Source organism: Tursiops truncatus, chromosome 3 (assembly GCF_011762595.2).
Source record: "Tursiops truncatus isolate mTurTru1 chromosome 3, mTurTru1.mat.Y, whole genome shotgun sequence".
Taxonomy (NCBI): domain Eukaryota; kingdom Metazoa; phylum Chordata; class Mammalia; order Artiodactyla; family Delphinidae; genus Tursiops; species Tursiops truncatus.
In genome coordinates, this window is record NC_047036.1 from 57714679 (window position 1) to 57733434 (window position 18756).

Below are 18756 nucleotides of genomic sequence, written 5' to 3' on the forward strand. Positions count from 1 at the left end.
CCATTACTCGAGGGGATGGATCAAAAAAGATCTTGCTGTGATTTAGGTCAAAGAGTGTTCGTCCTATGTTTTCCTCTAAGAGTTTTATAGTATCCGGTCTTACATTTAGGTCTGTAATCCATTTTGAGTTTATTTTTGTGTATGGTTTTAGGGAATGTTTTAATTTCATTCTTTTACATGTAGCTGTCCAGTTTTCCTAGCACCACTTATTGAAGAGACTGTCTTTTCTCCATTGTATATCCTTGCCTCCTTTGTCATAGAATAGTTGACCATAGGTGCGTGGGTTTATCTCTGGGCTTTCTATCCTGTTCCATTGATGTATATTTCTGTTTTTGTGCCAGTACCATATTGTCTTCATTACTGTAGCTTTGTAGTATAGTCTGAAGTCAGGGAGTCTGATTCGCTCCGTTTTTTTCCCTCAAGACTGCTTTGGCTATTTGGGGTCTTTTGTGTCTCCATCCAAATTTTAAGATTTTTTGTTCTAGTTCTGTAAAAAATGCCATTGGTTATTTGATAGAGATTTATTGAATCTGTAGATTGCTTTGGGTAGTATAGGCATTTTTAAAATATTGATTCTTCCAATCCAAGAACATGGTATATCTCTCCATCTGTTTGTATCACCTTTAATTTCTTTCATCAGTGTCTTGTAGTTTTCTGCATACAGATCTTTTGTCTCCCTAGGTAGGTTTATTCCTACGTATTTTATTCTTTTTGTTGCAGTGGTAATTGGGAGTGTTTCTTTAATTTCTCTTTCAGATTTTTCATCATTAGTGTATAGGAATGCAAGAGATTTCTGTGCATTAATTTTGTATGCTATAACTTTACCAAATTCATTGATTAGCTCTAGTAGTTTTCTGGTGGCATCTCTAGGATTCTCTATGTATAGTATCATGTAATCTGCAAACAGTGACAGTTTTACTTCTTCTTCTCCAATTTGTATTCCTTTTATTTCTTTTTCTTCTCTGATTGCTGTGGCTAGGACTTCCAAAACTGTGTTGAATAATAGTGACGAGGTTGGACATCCTTGTCTTCTTGTTCCTGATCTTAGAGGAAATGCTTTCAGTTTTTCACCATTGAGAATGATGTTTACTGTGGCCTTTATTATGGCCTTTATTATGTTGAGGTAGGTTCCCCTATGCCCACTTTGTGGAGAGTTTTTATCATAAATTTGTGTTGAATTTTGTCAGAAGCTTTTTCTGCATCTATTGAGATGATCATATGGTTTTTATTCTTCAGTTTGTTAATATGGTATATCACATTGATTGATTTGTGTATATTGAAGAATCCTTGCATCCCTGGGATAAATCCCACTTGATCATGGTGGATGATCCTTTTAATGTGTTGCTGGATTCTGTTTGCTAGTATTTTGTTGAGGATTCTTGTATCTATATTCATGCATGATATTGGTTTGTAATTTTCTTTTTTTGTAGTATCTTTGTCTGGTTTTGGTATCGGGGTGATGGAGGCCTCATAGAATGAGTTTGAGAATGTTCCTTCCTCTGCAATGTTTTGGAAGACTTTGAGAAGGATGGATGTTAGCTCTTCTCTAAATGTTTGATAGAATTCACTTGTGAAGCCATCTGGTCCTGGAGTTTTGTTTGTTGGAAGATTTTAAATCACAGTTTCAATTTCATTACTTCTGATTGGTCTGTTCATATTTTCTGTTTCTTCCTGATTCAGTCCTGGAAGGTTATACCTTTCTAAGAATTTGTCCATTTCTTCCAGGTTGTCCATTTTATTGGCATAGAGTTACTTGTAGTAGTCTCTTCGGATGCTTTGTATTTCTGTGGTATCTGTTGTAACTTCTCCTTTTTCATTTCTAATTTTATTGATTTGAGTCCTCTCCTCATTTTCTTGATGAGTCTGGCTAATGGTTTATCAATTTTGTTTATCTTGTCAAAGAACCAGCTTTTAGTTTTATTGATCTTTGCTATTGTTTTCTTTGTTTCTATTTCATTTATTTCTGCTCTGATCTTTATGATTTCTTTCCTTCTACTAACTTTGGGTTTTGTTTGTTCTTCTTTCTCTAGTTCCTTTAGGTGTAAGGTTAGATTGTTTATTTGAGATGTTTCTTGTTTCTTGAGGTAGGCTTGTATTGCTATAAACTTCCCTCTTAGAACTGCTTTTGCTGCATCCCATAGATTTTGGATCATCATGTTTTATTTGTCTCTAGGTATTTTTTGATTTCCTCTTTGATTTCTTCAGTGATCCCTTGGTTATTTAGTAACGTATTGTTTAGCCTCCATATGTTTGTGGTTTTTATGGGGTTTTTTCCCTGTAATTGATTTCTAACCTCATAACATTGTGATGAGAAAAGATGCTTGATACGATTTCAATTTTCTTAAATTTACTGAGGCTTGATTTGTGACCCAAGATGTGATCTATCCTGTAGAATGTTCCGTGTGCACTTGAGAAGAAAATGTAGTTTGCTGTTTTTGCATGGAATGTCCTATAAATATCATTTAAATCTATCTGGTCTGTTGTGTCACTTAGAGCTTGTGTTTCCTTATTAATTTTATGTTTGGATGATCTGTCCATTGGTGTAAGTGAGGTGTTAAAGTTCCCTACTATTACTGTATACTGTCGATTTCCTCTTTTATAGCTGTTAGCAGTTTACTTATGTATTGAGGTGCTCCTATGTTGGGTGCATATATATTTATAATTGTTATGTCTTCTTCTTGGATTGATCCCTTGATCATTACGTAGTGTCCTTCCTTGTCTCTTGTAACACTCTTTATTTTAAAGTCTATTTTATCTGATATTGAGTATTTGCTGACCCAGCTTTCTTTTAATTTCCATTTGCATGGAATATCTTTTTCCATCCCCTCACTTTCAGTCTGTATGTGTCCCTAGGTCTGAAGTGGGTCTTCAGACCCACTGAAGTGTAGACAGCATATATATGGGTCTTACTTTTGTATCCATTCAGCGAGCCTGTGTCTTTTGGTTTGAGCATTTAATCCATTCACGTTTAAGGTAATTATCGATATGTATGTTCCTGTTACCATTTTCTTAATTGTTATGGGTTTGTTTTTGTAGGTCCTTTTCTTCTCTTGTTTTTCCCACTTAGAGAAGTTCTTTTCGCATTTGTTGTAGAGCTGGTTTGGTGGTGCTGAATTCTCTTAGCTTTTGCTTGTCTGTAAAGCTTTTGACTTCTCTATCGAACCTGAATGAGATCCTTGCCTGGTAGTGTAATCTTGGTTGTAGCTTCTTCCCTTTCATCACTTTAAATATATCATGCCACTGCCTTCTGGCTTGTAGAGTTTCTGCTGAGAAATCAGCTGTTAACCTTATGGGAGTTCCCTTGTATGTTTTTTGTCATTTTTCCCTTGTTGCTTTCAATAATTTTTCTTTGTCTTTAATTTTTGTCAATTTGATTACTATATGTCTCGGCATGTTTCTCCTTGGGTTTATCCTGCCTGGGACTCTCTGCGCTTCCTGGACTTGGGTGGCTATTTCCTTTCACATGTTAGGGAAGTTTTCAACTATAATCTCTTCAAATATTTTCTCAGGTCCTTTCTCTCTCTCTTCTCCTTCTGGGACCCCTGTAATGCAAATGTTGTTGCATTTAATGTTGTCCCAGAGGTCCCTTAGGCTGTCTTCATTTCTTTTTATTCCTTTTTTCTTTATTCTGTTCTGCAACAGTGAATTCTACCATTCTGTCTTCCAGGTCACTTATCCATTCTTCTGCCTCAATTATTCTCCTACTGATTCCTTCTAGTTTATTTTTCATTTGAGTTATTGTATTGTTCATCTCTGTTTGTTTGTTCTTTAATCCTTCTAGGTGTTTGTTCTTTAATTCTTCTAGGTCTTTGTTAAACATTTCTTACATCTTCTCGATCTTTGCCTCCATTCTTTTTCTGAGGTACTGTATCATCTTCACTATCATTCTGAATTCTTTTTCTGGAAGGTTGCCTATCTCCACTTCATTTAGTTGTTTTTCTGGGGTTTTATCTTGTTCCTTCATCTGGTACATAGCCTTCTGCCTTTTCATCTTCTCTATCTTTCTGTGAATGTGGTTTTTGTTCCACAGGCTGCAGGATTGTAGTTCTTCTTGCTTCTGCTGTCTGCCCTCCCCTCTTATCTGATCTCTTGAAGAGTTATTGGTGCCACCCTTAGAGCACATTTGCCATTAAGTGGGACACTAGGAATGCAATCCACCAAATGTCAGAATGGAGGCAGCCACAGCTTAGGTCCTCTTGGTATAATGTGTTTGGCTATGGACAGTAGTAAGATGGTTCTGATACTGTTTCCTGACAATGTTAGTCTGCCACATAGCTGTCTTCATAAAGGCCAGTCAAGGCCTTGTCGATGTCAGGGAGCAAAAGAGAAAGCGTCATTCTGAGAGTCAATGCACACTACTGTTCAATCCTATGCTTTTTAGTTGCATCATGTACATTTAGTGGACACAAACCCAGGTATCTTACTTTGTAGTTAACAGCATGAGAGAGTTGACGCATTAGCTAGGAGTATACAAATATCTGTATTTCCTAGTACTCGCCATAGTATTTTAGAAAGGTATCGTCATGCTGATGACCACAGGTGAGATGCTCTGCTCCTTGTGCTGTTTGAAACTTTTCTTTAGTAAATTCTTAACTTGCTACGTGTTGCAGAAGACATGATGAATTTGAAAATGGCCAAGAAGATAAGCAGCTGAAAGTAGCCAGAGGTTGGAATAGGTTCCTTACAAGAGAATTTTGTTGTTTTTTGAAGAGGACTCTGGAAATGGGAGTAGGACCAGCTCTAGAAATGAGTAGGAAAAGGTACATGTGTTCACTAAATCCTGGAATACTGAATCTAGGAGGACCTCTTGAATATCAAAGAAGGTAGTTTCAAAATGAATGAACAATAAAAAAAAACAAAGTGAATGTGTAGATGTGCAAGTGCAAGTTCAATATGAAGTGACCTTAAGACCTTGTTATCACAGTGGAATCCTGAATGGAGTGATTCACTAATAGAATCAGCCACTTTATGGAATCACCAGTGGATATGGTGTAACAATGAGGCTGAATATAGCAGTTCCTTTTCCTCTTTCCCTTGGGCAGAGGTTGTCAACTCCAGTGTCTACAGGGATTGGGCAGGAAATGTAAATGAGTAAACTGGACCAGACTCTTGCTATCAAGGAGCTGATAGAGAGTGGTAGGGACCACAGTGAACTGGTGAATTCATGCCCTGTCTCAAAGAGGGCAGGGATGGCTCAGCTGTCGCCTGTTGTTTAAAATGAAGCTATGGGCCCAGGATTGCCAATCTTCTGCTTTCTCCCAAAACTCAGAAATCTAGAGTTTTTAAAACAGTGAAATGCTCAGTTTTTAAAGGCTGGCAATTATTTTTAAAAATCTTTTGTCAAAGTGCTGTGGTACAAAGAAAAGCTCTCTGCAGGCTGAGTTAGGCCTTTGCATCACTAGTTTTGTGGGGTTTTTGTTTGTTTTTTTTGCGGTATGTGGGCCTCTCACTGTTGTGGCCTCTCCCGCTGCGGAGCACAGGCTCCGGATGCGCAGGCTCAGCGGCCATGGCTCATGGGCCCAGCCGCTCCACGGCATGTGGGATCTTCCCAGACCAGGGCACGAACCCGTGTCCCCTGCATCAGCAGGCGGACGCTCAACCACTGCGCCACCAGGGAAGCCCTGCATCCCTAGTTTTTAACATCTGTCTCCAAAGTAGACAGGTTACCTCCATTCCTAGAGATTTAATTTGAATTCTTGATCATCTCTAGTGTCCATGTGTGATTAGTTTGAATAATCATGGTCATGTCCCTGATGCCTCCTGGTCTGTGGTGGTTTAATTAATGCTACGTTCTACCCACTGACCTATTTTTCATTTTTAAAATATCTGACGCCACCACCTCCTCTCCTGCAACACTAAACAACTAGTTCAAATAGTTATATATACATATGTGTGTGTGTGTGTGTGTGTCTTCAAAGCTACTCTGCCTCTTTATGTATAGAGGCTACTGACCTTGTAAGCTGAGGAAGTTAAAACTGTGCTTTGCAAGAAGGAAAGCAGATAAGGTCTTAGATAGTAGATCCATATTCGAATAAGGGATGTTAACAGTGCTCAGGGGCTGTCCCTAATTAGAACGGGCAGCGTTCCAAGGGCCCTGCCACTAAGTGGCTTTTACTTCCATGAGCAGAGGCAGTGAGCAGGACTGGGTAGATCAGTAGTCTGTCCCAGCATGGGTTGCTTTTTTGTATTTGCTACTCTTAAGAATTGGATGAAGATAGAATGAAGACGTCCTCTGGCCATACCCTCGCAAGCAACTTCAGATGTGGTAAAGCTGGGTGATGCCGGGAAAGCCGACGTGTCAGCACCAAGGAGTCAGCAGAGAGGGATGGAGCAGTGTGTTCTGGATAAAGGCGTCGCTCAGTCCAAGAGTCCAAGAAGCAAAACCACATGCTGCAACCAACTCTGTAAACAGTGGTAGAAGCCACAAACCGAAGAAGATTCTTCATATTTAGCCCCCAAACTGTTCATCCTACCGGCATTCTTTTGGCCATCATTTTCAACCATAACTACCTACCCAAATTAGTATTATCAGTGTCTTATTCATCTTTGAATCCCTAGTGCTTAGAATGGGGCATTGAAGGATCATAGTAAATGTTGATAGAAAAGGTGATTTAATCATGGCTTCGATGCCAAATTTTAGACTTTGTTCCTATTTCTCTCTGATGGAATTATGCCAAATATAGTTCTACTGACATTTATTGAGTTGCCTACTCTATTCAAAACATTGGCTTAGGCATATGAAGATGGATTAGACCCATTCCTGCCCACCAAGGGCTCACCTGGTTGGTGGGAACAAGAGGCATTTGCAGGTTGCAGTGAGGCTATTGTGCTCAGTACTACAATAGCAGTAGACATTGGTTCTGGGGAATCTGAGGTCTTGCCTCCCCATTCTTTCTTTCTTTCTTTTTTTTAAATTAATTTATTTAATTTATTTATTTCTGGCTGGGTTGGGTCTTCGTTGCTGTGCACAGGCATTCTCTAGTTGCAGTGAGCGGGGGCTACTCTTCGTTGCGGTGCGTGGGCTTCTCATTGTGGTGGCTTCTCTTGTTGCAGAGTATGGTCTCTAGGCGCCCGGGCTTCAGGAGTTGTGCCTCGCAGGCTCAGGAGTTGCGGCGGACGGGCTTAGTTGCTCTGCAGCATGTGGGATCTTCCCAGACCAGGACTCAAAACCTGTGTCCCCTGCATTGGCAGGTGGATTCCTAACCACTGCGCCACCAGGGAAGCCCTTGCCTCCCCAGTGTTACCTTTCATATTTACAGTTTACTCTTTGGTACTTGGGGTTCTGTACCCATCAGCTTATTGAAACAGTGTTACTGTTAACTGCCAAATCCAGTGGACTCTGTAGGTCTTCCAACCCTCGTAATCTCTTTGTAATATTTGATACACTGTTTCCTATACCATGCCCTTCTAGAAAAATCTCTCCATCCCTGACTACAACAGTTTTGATATTTTTTTCTTACTGCTCTGATTGTTCTGTCTTTTTAAAAGATATCCTTTTAAACCACCAGTTCTTAAGGACAAACATTCTCCTGTGTCTTCTTTTTCCGTCCTCTCTTCAGCATAACCTTTTCATTGGAAATCTTATGAACTTCCACAGCTCTTCTGTGGAAGAGAAAAGGTTGAAGTGAAATAAGATTTGCCTAATACTGTTGCTTTCCTTAGCTACTGTGTTTTGTGAGACCCTCGCTTTAAATAGGACACTGTTTCATCTGCACCTCATCCTATTTTCTGCAGGATCAGAAGCCATCAGTCATTTCCCTTCAGAAGCTCATTGCTAGGGAAGTTGCGAATGAGGAGAGAGGAATGTTTCTGATCAGTGCTTCATCTGCTGGTCCTGAGATGTATGAAATTCATACCAACTCCAAGGAGGAACGGAATACCTGGATGAGGCGGATCCAACAGGCAGTAGAAAGGTAACGTTTCCTTCTGTCCATTATTGAGGCAATGGACTTGTTCCATTGGGGAAAATATTCCAACTGTGTCTCCCCTGAATGAAAACTTAGCCTCAGCCAGAAGGGTCTGCTCCCCACCCCCTGCCCCGGCCTGCAGTAGCCCCTCATCTGCACCTTTTTGCTCCATGCCTTCCTGCCTGTAACGCCCTGTCTCCCTCTGCCTGTGTGAATCCTGCCCATCTTGCTGCCGCTCATGGCTCACCTCCTTCCTGAAGACGTCTTCAGTTCCACTGGTCTCTTCCTTACCTGAAATTCCTTAACACCTGCTCTCAAAGCATTTATTTGGTGCTTGTCATCTTCAGCCTTGCAGCTATTATCTTTTTTATGTATATATGTTTGGTTATTAGATTGGAAGCTCCTTGAGGGCAGGGACCATGTCTGTGTTTCTCTTTGTCCCTAATTCTGAAGAATCATTCAATAAACCTTTTTAGATGGCTGGATCTAAGTGTGCTACATCAACTTACCCCTCATTACTTGTGCAAAGACAGTTTTTATAAACGGGGATGTGAGGGTGATCATTCTTAATGGTAACTTGATTAGGTAGATCTTGAATGACGTTGTGTAAAATTCCTCCTCCTCCACTGCGCCCCACCCAACCTGGCACCCTACCACTGTCCCCTCCAGTCTCTCTACCTTCATTAAGAATGGAAGTGCCCAAATGCAGTAGGAAGCAACAATGATGATTTGAGTTGTACCTACCGGTGGCATTGGTATTGTGTGCATGTATGAGTGTATGTTTGTGTATGTGTGTGTTTGTTGAAATATTTGAGTCATCCTAAACTGCTGACTTTGAGAGCTATGTTATAGTATGCAAGGTCCATTATATACTCAAGAAAACCAAATCTCTTGGCCAGGGGGCACGATGAATTCTCTTTCTGCTGAATGTTTCTTCTCCGAATAATTCTACTGCCAAGTTCCCATGTCTTTCTACCGAGCCTAAAGATACTTGGATTTGGTTTCAGTTGTCTCTCTTGACTATTGTCTTTTAAAGTTGCCCAGAAGAAGAAGGGGGAAGGACAAGTGAGTCTGACGAAGAGAGGCGGAAAGCTGAAGCCAGAGTGGCCAAAATTCAGCAATGTCAAGGTATAATGCAGACGCCTCTCGTTCCCGGGTCGTGCAGTTCTCCTTGGAGGTTGGGAAAGCCCAGGTGTCATGAATGGGAACGTATGACTAAATGATTAATTCTGTGCACTGGAGGTCCACACCGACCACTCTCAAAAAATACATACAGGGGCTTCCCTGGTGGCGCAGTGGTTGAGAGTCCGCCTGCCGATGCTGGGGACACGGGTTCGTGCCCCGGTCTGGGAAGATCCCACATGCCACGGAGCGGCTGGGCCCGTGAGCCATGGCTGCTGAGCCTGCACGTCCGGAGCCTGTGCTCCGCAGTGGGAGAGGCCACAGCAGTGAGAGGCCCGCGTACCGCAAAAAAAAACCCAAAAAACAAAAACACATACATACATGCATATATATATATATCTATATAGTTAGTAGATATCAATCTATCTACATATACATACATACACATATATATATATATATGTATATATATATATACACTGGCACTAAAGGTGCTCAAATAAAATGACTCCCTCCCTCCTTAGTGATTAAAAATATATTTAAAAAATTCTGCATGTAACATAACAGCAGTTGTGGACAGTATGGTGCAGATGGGCATTGGACCTGTTGTCTAGTGTTTTGATTTTAGATCTCACACTGTTAGGTCACGGTTGTATGACTTTGGACAAGGAACACAATAGCTCTGGTCCTCCGTTTCCAAATCTGTGAAGTAAGGAAATTAGATGAGCTCAGTGATTCTCATCTCTGGCTGGGCCTTAGAATCACTTGGGGAGGTCTTTAAAAATTCTGATGTCTGGGCCTCACCCTCAATCAGTTCACCCAGAATCTGAGGGCAATGGGCTGTAGACATCAGTATTTTAAACTCTTCCTCAGTGATCCTGAGGCAGACTGAGAACCCCTGAATTCGCTTCTGGTTAAGGTCCCTTTAAGCTCTAAGAATTCTGTGACATGTTGAAATTAGAGGAAGATGATGCATGCGAAGGTGGTTAAAGACATCGGATGTTGAGAAACGAAAACATAAACCGTTATGTTTGGTTTTGACCAGGACTGGCTGAAGGCCGAGCAGTTCCAGGCCTTGCGTTGTTTTCCCTTGTGGGAAGCGCTCATCGTGGACAGTGCCACCTCAATTTTCATTCCTGACCTTCATGTTTAATCTTAATAGAAAACAGCCTGAATAAACAAAGATCGGCTTTGCAAGGTTTTCGGGAATTAGGGGAATGGGAAATGAAACAAACATTTATTGAGTACAGCAAATTTACAGAAAAGGCAAAGGAAGCTCAGAGATGTTAATCATTTGCTGGAAAGTACAGTCACCAAGTAGAATAGCTAGGATTTCAACCTAGGTTTGTCCCACCCAATCAATAACTTGTACTTGACCTGTTCAATGTACTGCTTGCTAACTAGCAACATCTTTATCTTAGAGCCTGGATTTTCATTAGTTGTATTCATGTGATAACTTTCAATGGTTAATACTATTTCTTAGAAATACTCAGTAACCAAGACCAACAAATTTGCACATATTTGGAAGAGAAGCTGCATATCTATGCTGAACTTGGAGAGCTGAGTGGATTTGAGGATGTCCATCTAGAGCCCCACCTCCTCATTAAACCAGACCCCGGAGAGCCTCCCCAGGCAGCCTCATTACTGGCAGCAGCGCTGAAAGAAGGTAAGTTGCTTCCAAAAGGATTTGGTTCAACAAATTCATAAAATGTCTATTGGGCAGCTACGATGTGCCGTGTGCTACGGTCTTGGTGCTGGGGACACAGCAGAAGAAGACAAAATCCTTACTCTCCAGAAACAGAGAGTCCTTACTTATTCCAGAAACAGCAGCATATATTTAAAAAAGATGTCAGTTTGGTTCAAGTGCTATGAAGAAAAATAAGGGTAAGTGGAATAGAGAGTGATAGGGCTGGGAAGTTTCTGTTTTTGATAGGATGACTAGGGAAGGCCTCTTTGATATAGTGATACGTGAGCAGACAAGAAGTAAGTGAGAAAGCCAAGTAGATATCTGGGGAAAGAATGTTCCAGATGTCGGGAACAGCAGGTGCAAAGGTCCTGAGGCAGGTGAGTGCCAGGCTTGTTTGAGGAACAGCAAGGAGGACAGTGCTGGTAGAGTGACGTAGGAGTGGAGAGTGGCAGGAGATGAGTCAGAGTTACTTAGGACTCAGATTCCATGGACCGGATCAAGGTAAGCACTCAGAACTTCATTCTGAGTGAGATGGGAAAGCAGTACAGAGTTTTGAGTAGAAGAGTGACTTGATTTGTGTTTTAAAAGGAACTTCCTCTGGGTGCTGTGTGGAGAATAACAAAGTCTAGGGCATAACCGTGGGAGTTGGTGGCTGAAGGAGGGTGGAGGACGAGCTCACTGAAGGGGAAAAAGTTAGGGAGATGATAGGCCAGGGTACTGGAAGGACTGTGTTCACAGAATTGAAATTACAGAGAATCCTGACAAGAGTAGCATTGGGGGAGGTGAGAGAACTTCCACAAGGAGCCATGTTGTTTGAGGAGTCTGTAGATGAATGGCAACCAGGAGGACCAAGGAGTGGTGTAATCTGGTGGCATGAACTTCAAGGGAAAAACAGGTTTAGGGAGGAAATGGGGCCAATAGTCTGGAAGTGACAATAGGGACAGAGGGGGTTTGGGAGATAAAAGAGCCACCACCCGAGAGTGGAAGGGAATGCTGTCATTCAGCACATGGGTTGGTAAATTACAGACCACGGACTAAATGCATCCCACCTCCCACCGCCTGTTTTTCAGCTGTAGTTTTATTGGAACACAGCCACACCCGCTTGTTTCATATCGTCTATGGCTGCTTTCTTGCTACAGTGGCAAAGATGAATAGTTGCAACAGAGACTGTACGGCCCACAAAGCCTAAAATATTTACTGTCTGCAGAAATGTTTGCAGAAAACGTATGCCAAGTTCTGCCTTAGAATCTCAGGACACTACCTATGGAAGAGAATTTAGAAATGATCAAATCTATTGTATCTATTTCACGGTTGAAGAGACTGAGGTCTTAAGGAGGGTGTAGAGGTTGTCTGAAATGGAGTCCACTGATGGAATCTCTTACTCATTTATTCATCAAATATTCATTAAGCATCTACCTACTGTATGCGCTATTGTTGGTGCCAACTAAGGAAACAGTAATGCTTTCATAAAAACTAGTTGGGGAAGATAAACAATACACAGAGAAACAAGGTTATTTCAGAAAGTCGCAAGAAAATAAGAGAATGGGATTGGATGAGGGGAAGGCTTTGCTGTAGAGAGGTCAGGAAAGACTGCTCTGAGATTATATTTTGAGGTGAAAATTGACAGATGAGAAGCCAGCTGTTTGGAGATCTGGGGGAGGACCATTCCTGGGCAGACAGAATGTGAGTATGTAGCCCCTGCATCTGGAATGGGCTTGGCATGTTCAGTGAAAGAAGGAAGGCAGGGTGACAGGAGGCAGAGGAGGCTGCTATGGGTGGGCAGGGACCAGATCTTTGTAGATTGTGGTTTAAAAAAAGAGAGAGAGAGAGACATTTTATTCCAAAATCAGTGGAAAGTTAGTTGTTGGAAGCTTTTAATCATGGGTGTAGCATGATCTTATTTATATCTTGAAAAGAATGAGGGTTGCTGAATGGAAAACAAGATAGAAGGAGACTAGTTTGCCTGGAGACTGTTAGGAAGTGCTTACAGAGGTTGAGATGAGAGAGAGGCTGGGGCCTCGGTCTAGACCAGGACTTTTGGCAATGCAAATAGAGAGAAGTGGGCAGAGGCAAGGTAGATTTTAGAAATAAAGCCGGAAGAACTTCCAAATGGGTTGACACAACCAGGGACCATCTCGTTGTCCCTGACGATGTCTTTATCAAATAAGTCGCGCACTCTCAATTTTAGCCTGGGCTGCTGGGCATTTTGTGAAGCTCTGATACCTGGATGGTAGAACTTGGCACTGATCGTGCACTGCCCTGTAGTAGAGTTAGTTGTGTGTGTCTCTTTCCTTCTCTAGTCTGCAAACTCTCCTTATTAGTTAACAGATGCCCAGTGGCCCCCAGAACAGAGTAGGTGCTCAATGAGTAGTTGCTAGATTGAATCACTGGACAGAGGGATTTGGAAATATTTGTAGAGTCCTCAGAATTATACTATCCTATGAGCTAGTTGCAAATTTTTAATTGTAAATAAGAACTTGACTTTTTGGTGTGGCGTTTCCCAGTCTTACCAGATCCTAAGAGTAGCCATCGGTGCTTGTTTAAAATTCAAATCCCCTGTTTTCTCCTCTGGAGAGTCTGATCCAGTAGGTCTAGGGTGAAGACTGTGAATCCGTACTTTATTTCAGGCACATTTGGGGAAATACTCTTTTGAAGAACAGCTAATATTTCTGAGTAGCAAGTTGTAAAATCCTAATGCCTGGGGACTTCCCTGGTGATCCGGTGGTTGAGGCTGCCCTCCCAGTGCAGGGGGCCCGGGTTCAATACCTGGTCAGGGAACTAGATCCCACCTGCCACAACTAAGAGTTCACATGCTGCAACTAAAGCTCCTGCACGCGGCAAGGAAGATCCTGCGTGCTGGAACTAAGACCCGGCGCAGCTAAATAAATAAATAAATAAATAAAATCCTAATGCCTAATATCATATTTAAATTAATTGATTTCAGGAAGTTTTTTTAGCATACTAATTTACTGGAAGTTGCATTTGAGTTATTTTTATACTGTTTGTTTTTTTATTGAATTAATTCTCTATCATAAAGTAATGCTGAAAGTATTGGTCTAGATTGTGGGTTGGTAAACTTTTTCTGTATAGGGCCAGATAGTAAATATTTTAGGCTCTGCAGGCCATATACAGTTTGGGGAACACAATCTTCTTTGTGCATGTGTGTGTATTTTAACAATGCTTTAAAAAGGTAAAAGCCATTTTTAGCTCCTGGGCCATATATATATATATACACACACACACACACACACACACACACATATATATTTTTTAATTTACTTTTGTTTTCCTCCTTCTCCTTAGCCGAAAGCCTGCAAGTTGCGGTGAAGGCCTCCCAGACGAGCGACATGTGTCAGTCACCCAAGGAAGGTTGTGGAGAACCTGCTTTGCAGGATGTGTTCAGTTCTCGGGACGCACCTGGATCACCTACTGCTTGTAAGTGAGCATGTAGCCTTTGCAGTGAGCCTGGGCACAGTCCCTGGAGCATATAGTGGGCACATAAAATGAAGGCAGTGACTCTGTCCTGATTTGAAGGGTACGAGTGTATTCTTTTGAAAAAAACCTGAGAATAAATATGCTAGCCTCCTTTACCTATAGAAGTGACACTGGTGTTCCAAGGACAAGGACTTAAAGAATAGTTTGTAGGTTATGCTGCCATTACCCAGGGAAGCTGTGTCCTTCGTTCAAACCCTACCCTGTCTTGTATTTGCTATGACTTGCTGAATACAGTCTTGAAAGAGCTTTGACACTTTTTGGTCTTTTGGAAAAGGGTCCCTGCAGTTCATTAAAGAATCAATGAACCTTTACCTTAATCTCATATCATCAACTCAGAAAACATAACTCAGAAAACTAGAGTCTAATGCATATATGCACACATGCACAGACACACACACACACACACACACACACACACACACACACACACGAGGTTTAGTGTTCGGGTTAAAGGCAGAAATGCCGGAAGATTCTTGATCACTGTTGTCATACACTTTAGTTGAGGTCAGAATTCATTTATTAAACAGTGTTTCAGTAGATTTTAAATACAGAAAACTAGAACGTGGTGAATGGATTTAGGTAATTTCTCAGAACCGAATTATATGTATAGTTGTGAGCTAAATATTTAGTTCCCTAGAGGTTTCTGAGGTAGGACCATAAAGGATATAGTTTCATTATGTCTTGGTGATTAAAAACCTTACTTCCACCAGGTCTTCTGTGCACAGATAAAATGTCTTTAGTAGCTAGAGACTGGAGGATTAAATGGTCTTAGAATTTCTGTAACAGCATCCCTTGGTTAATTGAGATACATGGAAGCAGTACAGTTTTTAAATTCTATACTTTTTTTTTAAACCAGAGCTAATAATTATTCTTAAGTTCTACTTTATGTAATCCTGGGTTTCTATTTTCAGAATGTGCACATGTGTTTTTCATTTCAACACAGCCCAGATTTGTCAGGGGAGTTGTACTGCCCCAGGTGATTTGCTTTTTAAAGAAGAGTCTGCCGATGCCATTGAGGAAGTTCTAGCTAAAAATACGGTGTAGGGATCTGCCACACTCAGCCTCAGCCCAGGGACAGCTGGACAGGCTCCACTCAGCTCCTGCCGCTGCTCAGAGCACAGGCCGCACCTACCTCCTGTCAGACCAGGCAACGAAGGCTCTCCCTGTCCGTATCCACATCTCCCCTGACGTCTGCTAGAACCATGGGAGGCTGTTTACAGGGGCTTGAAGTCAGGGTTCACGTAGAGGAGGGGCAGGTTGGTGGGGTCTTGTACCGGTTTAGTCTTGTGCTGGGGTTTAGTGCTGGGCTGGATTGGAACACGGTGCTACAAGAGTTTGATTCTCTTCCTAGAGTTGATGAGGGTGAGAAGCACTGTCCTGAACGGAAGTCTGTAACTGGATGGTTTGATTCTATGATTGACTTGGAGGACTGGGTCCTTCTAAGTCGGGCCCCTGTCAGTCTGAGCTTACAGACCAAGCAAGGCCCTCTATTTTTAGTCCTTGAAATACCTAATCAGGTGGACAGGTAGAATCTAATTCCTGTGAAATTCTGAAATTCTGAAATAGAATACAGGAGCAGAGAGACCTGGTCCATGCCACTCTTCTGCCTTCATTTGGTTCACCATCAGCTCCTTTTCCCATTTGATGGTCCTCGTATCTACTGGGGGGAAGAGAGAATGGCTAATTCTCTGGTAATGCTTTTGGCATCTCTCTAAGAGTTAAGAATAGTACCCAAGAGTCCAACCGTTTTTTGAGTGACAGAAGAATCTCTATAAAGTGTTTGTTCACTGTAGTGAAAGAGTGTTGACTAGCTTGGGCAAAATGAACTTAATTTTTAGTTGATAAAATTTGGAGCTATTTCTGCTTAAACAAAAACGTCTTTGGAATAAAAGAGGACTGTCATTTCCCAAAGACCAAAGTGTTTTCTAATTAATTTAAATAAAGAAAAAGTATTTCCTTCATCAGTAATGAAGTTTCAAGATAGCACAAAGCGAATATCTATTTCACCAGGGTCCTGAGTGGACATGGTTCCAATGAGACTCTGTGTGTGAAAGGGCTTTGGAAAGTCTAGTTTTAATATGTGCAAGGTGAGCATGGTATAAATTTTAACTGAGTTCACGTGGGTAAAGAAAGAATATCCCACCAATGGAGATTAAGTGGATGGCGTGAAGTCTGTATTTGGTACTTAAACGTATCTCTGGACTAGAAATATCTCTGTGTTTTCATATGTTAACTATACAGTATTTACAGTATTTGTGAATTTACAGCATAAGTAAGAATTGTGAGGGAAAAAACACACTTGGAAATTATTTTAAAAATTAAGTTATTTGGAGATAAGGACAGCTTCTCAGTTTGTATGACTCTGAGCTCATAAAGTATTAGCCGTCTTCACCTGCTTAGAAAGATGTTTCATTCCTGCCATTGGATGCCTCCCTTCTAACCTTGTTTACGGTCTGCTACCCTTGTACCGGCCCTAAGGGAGCCTTTCCCAGACCCGTCTCCTTAGACCTGGCCTGCCAGCCTTTGATTTTCTTCCATGGTGCCTGTTTTCAATTTAACCCCCGGCAGGCGGCTTTTCCTATTAAGTGAAAGTGAGATGCAGAATCCTACCCTTTTGATACCACAGACATCTCTCTGCTAGAAAGAAAGAAAAGTAAAAAGATGGGTGACAATGGGTGCTGTGGGCCAGCTTGGCATCTACTAGTGTGTAAGCTCCCTGGGGGCAGGGACTCTGCACTCTGCTCTGTACTTTTTTAGCACCTCTTATAAGAATATTCTATACATGTGATGTGGTGATGTTTCTTATCTTGGAATATGTGTCAGCTGAGTACAAAGAACCCGGTCTACTGGCTGATGTTTGATGATGTCCTTTTTGTTTCTGTCTCAATGGTGTGCTTCCAGCACTAGTCACAGAAGGGACAGGAGGAAGAGGCTGTTGGGATGTGGATCCTGGGACCCAGGGTGTGGGAACCGACCTGGCGGTCTCTGATGCCGGGGAGAAGGTATTGTGAACTGATTTGTTAGTAAACAGCAGCGGTTACTTTGTGTAATCAAACAACCTCAGCTCCTGGTGTGTCCACGGCAGTGAATAGTCCGCAAGCGTTCTCCTGCGTTGTTCTCAATTTCAGTATTCGTACTTGAACTCTCCAACTTTTTTCTTCTTAAAATGTTCTTGCTTTTCTGATATCGTGTAGGTGTAAACCAAGCAACCAATGAAAAGTAATTAAAAAGATTTAAAACTCAAATGTTTATTTGTGTGTCTGCGCTTTTGCTTCTGGTCTCACTTTCCGCCCTGCAAACCTCAAGCTTTTCACCCACTACATACAGTAACTCGTGGCTGAGAGGTGGTCCTGGACATCCAGGCCCTTATGCAGCCAGGTGGTGCTAAAGTGGCAGAAACAATTTTGACTTTGGAATATTCTGGCTTCTTCACTTTCTTTTACCTTCCTCTCCTTTACGATTGTTTTCCTGCCACCACCCCTGTTGTCACCTGCCTTTTTGTGATAGACTTGTAATCAACCTAACCAATTTCTGCTCTGGGGCAAAGTGATTCCAAACACCTTTTTTTTTACGTACTATACACATAGGTTATAACGCACTCTTTTAAACATTAAGTGCATGAAATTTTCTGTTAACGTCAAATGAAACTGAGATGTCAGAGAGAGAGAGGGAGTAAGAATATGATTCTGAGAAGTGGCTAGTGGGCCTTCCCAGGATTATCTGGGGCTCAAGAGCTTAACTTTATCTAAAATCGAATTAGGCACATTACCAGATACCACTGTGTGTTCACGTGGGAAGATGACATCTGTCCGATCTTTATGTAACGTTTTGTACATCATATATATTTTTGTATATATTACATATGACTGAGAAACCAAAGATATTTTAAGAGCCATAGAAAAGATGGCTGTGATTTAGTGTTTTTTTAAACTTCATAGCCAAAATGAAAATAGTCGTTAGAGTTTACTCCACTTACTCTGACTCTGAGCTTTCTAACTTATTTCTTCTTAAAACATTCCTGCTTTTCCCTCCTTTTCAGGGCAGACTTCACTTTCAAGCCTGTAGCTTCCAGCTGCTTTTATGTTACTAGGGGGCGAAGTTGGGGGAGGGTTGAGCTGAGGTGGTTCCCACCCCTAAAGCCCTCCCCTTCCATGATTCAGTGACAGGTAAGAGGTTACGTGTTCAGGGTGCTCTTTGGATGAACCTACCTGGAAAATGTTGCCATTCATAAGGCATTTTTAGAAACGAAATGAACTGACATACATGGCAGAATCATTTGAAATCACACTTTAAATAAGCATAAGATGGGTATTTTGTAATTATCTTTCTTAATATGTTAAGGTTTAAAAAAAAAACAAAACATTTCTGAAAGAATTTTTCAAAATTACTGATTTGTAACCCAAACGGCAAAATATCCCGTGTGTAAAGCACCTACTGCAGCTATGCACGTTCACCACAAGGTGGCAGACGAACTCCATTAAAAAGATGATGTTCAAAATTCCTGCCTGGTATCAAACCAAGTGGATCTTGGGAATAAGTAACTAC

The 18756-nt window shown here is 41.5% G+C and overlaps 1 protein-coding gene across 6 annotated transcripts in view; it reads left to right on the forward strand.

The window, feature by feature from the left end:
- ARHGEF28 (Rho guanine nucleotide exchange factor 28) overlaps positions 1-18756 on the forward strand; it is a 278789-nt gene that overhangs the window by 222249 nt on the left and 37784 nt on the right. For all 6 annotated transcript variants that reach the window (XM_019929841.2, XM_019929844.2, XM_073802206.1 and 3 more), the window contains 5 exons: positions 7735-7913; positions 8944-9035; positions 10513-10695; positions 14020-14151; positions 17113-17213. In XM_019929841.2, the coding sequence (XP_019785400.2) occupies positions 7735-7913; positions 8944-9035; positions 10513-10695; positions 14020-14151; positions 17113-17213 (687 nt within the window). The remainder of the gene's footprint in view (positions 1-7734; positions 7914-8943; positions 9036-10512; positions 10696-14019; positions 14152-17112; positions 17214-18756) is intronic.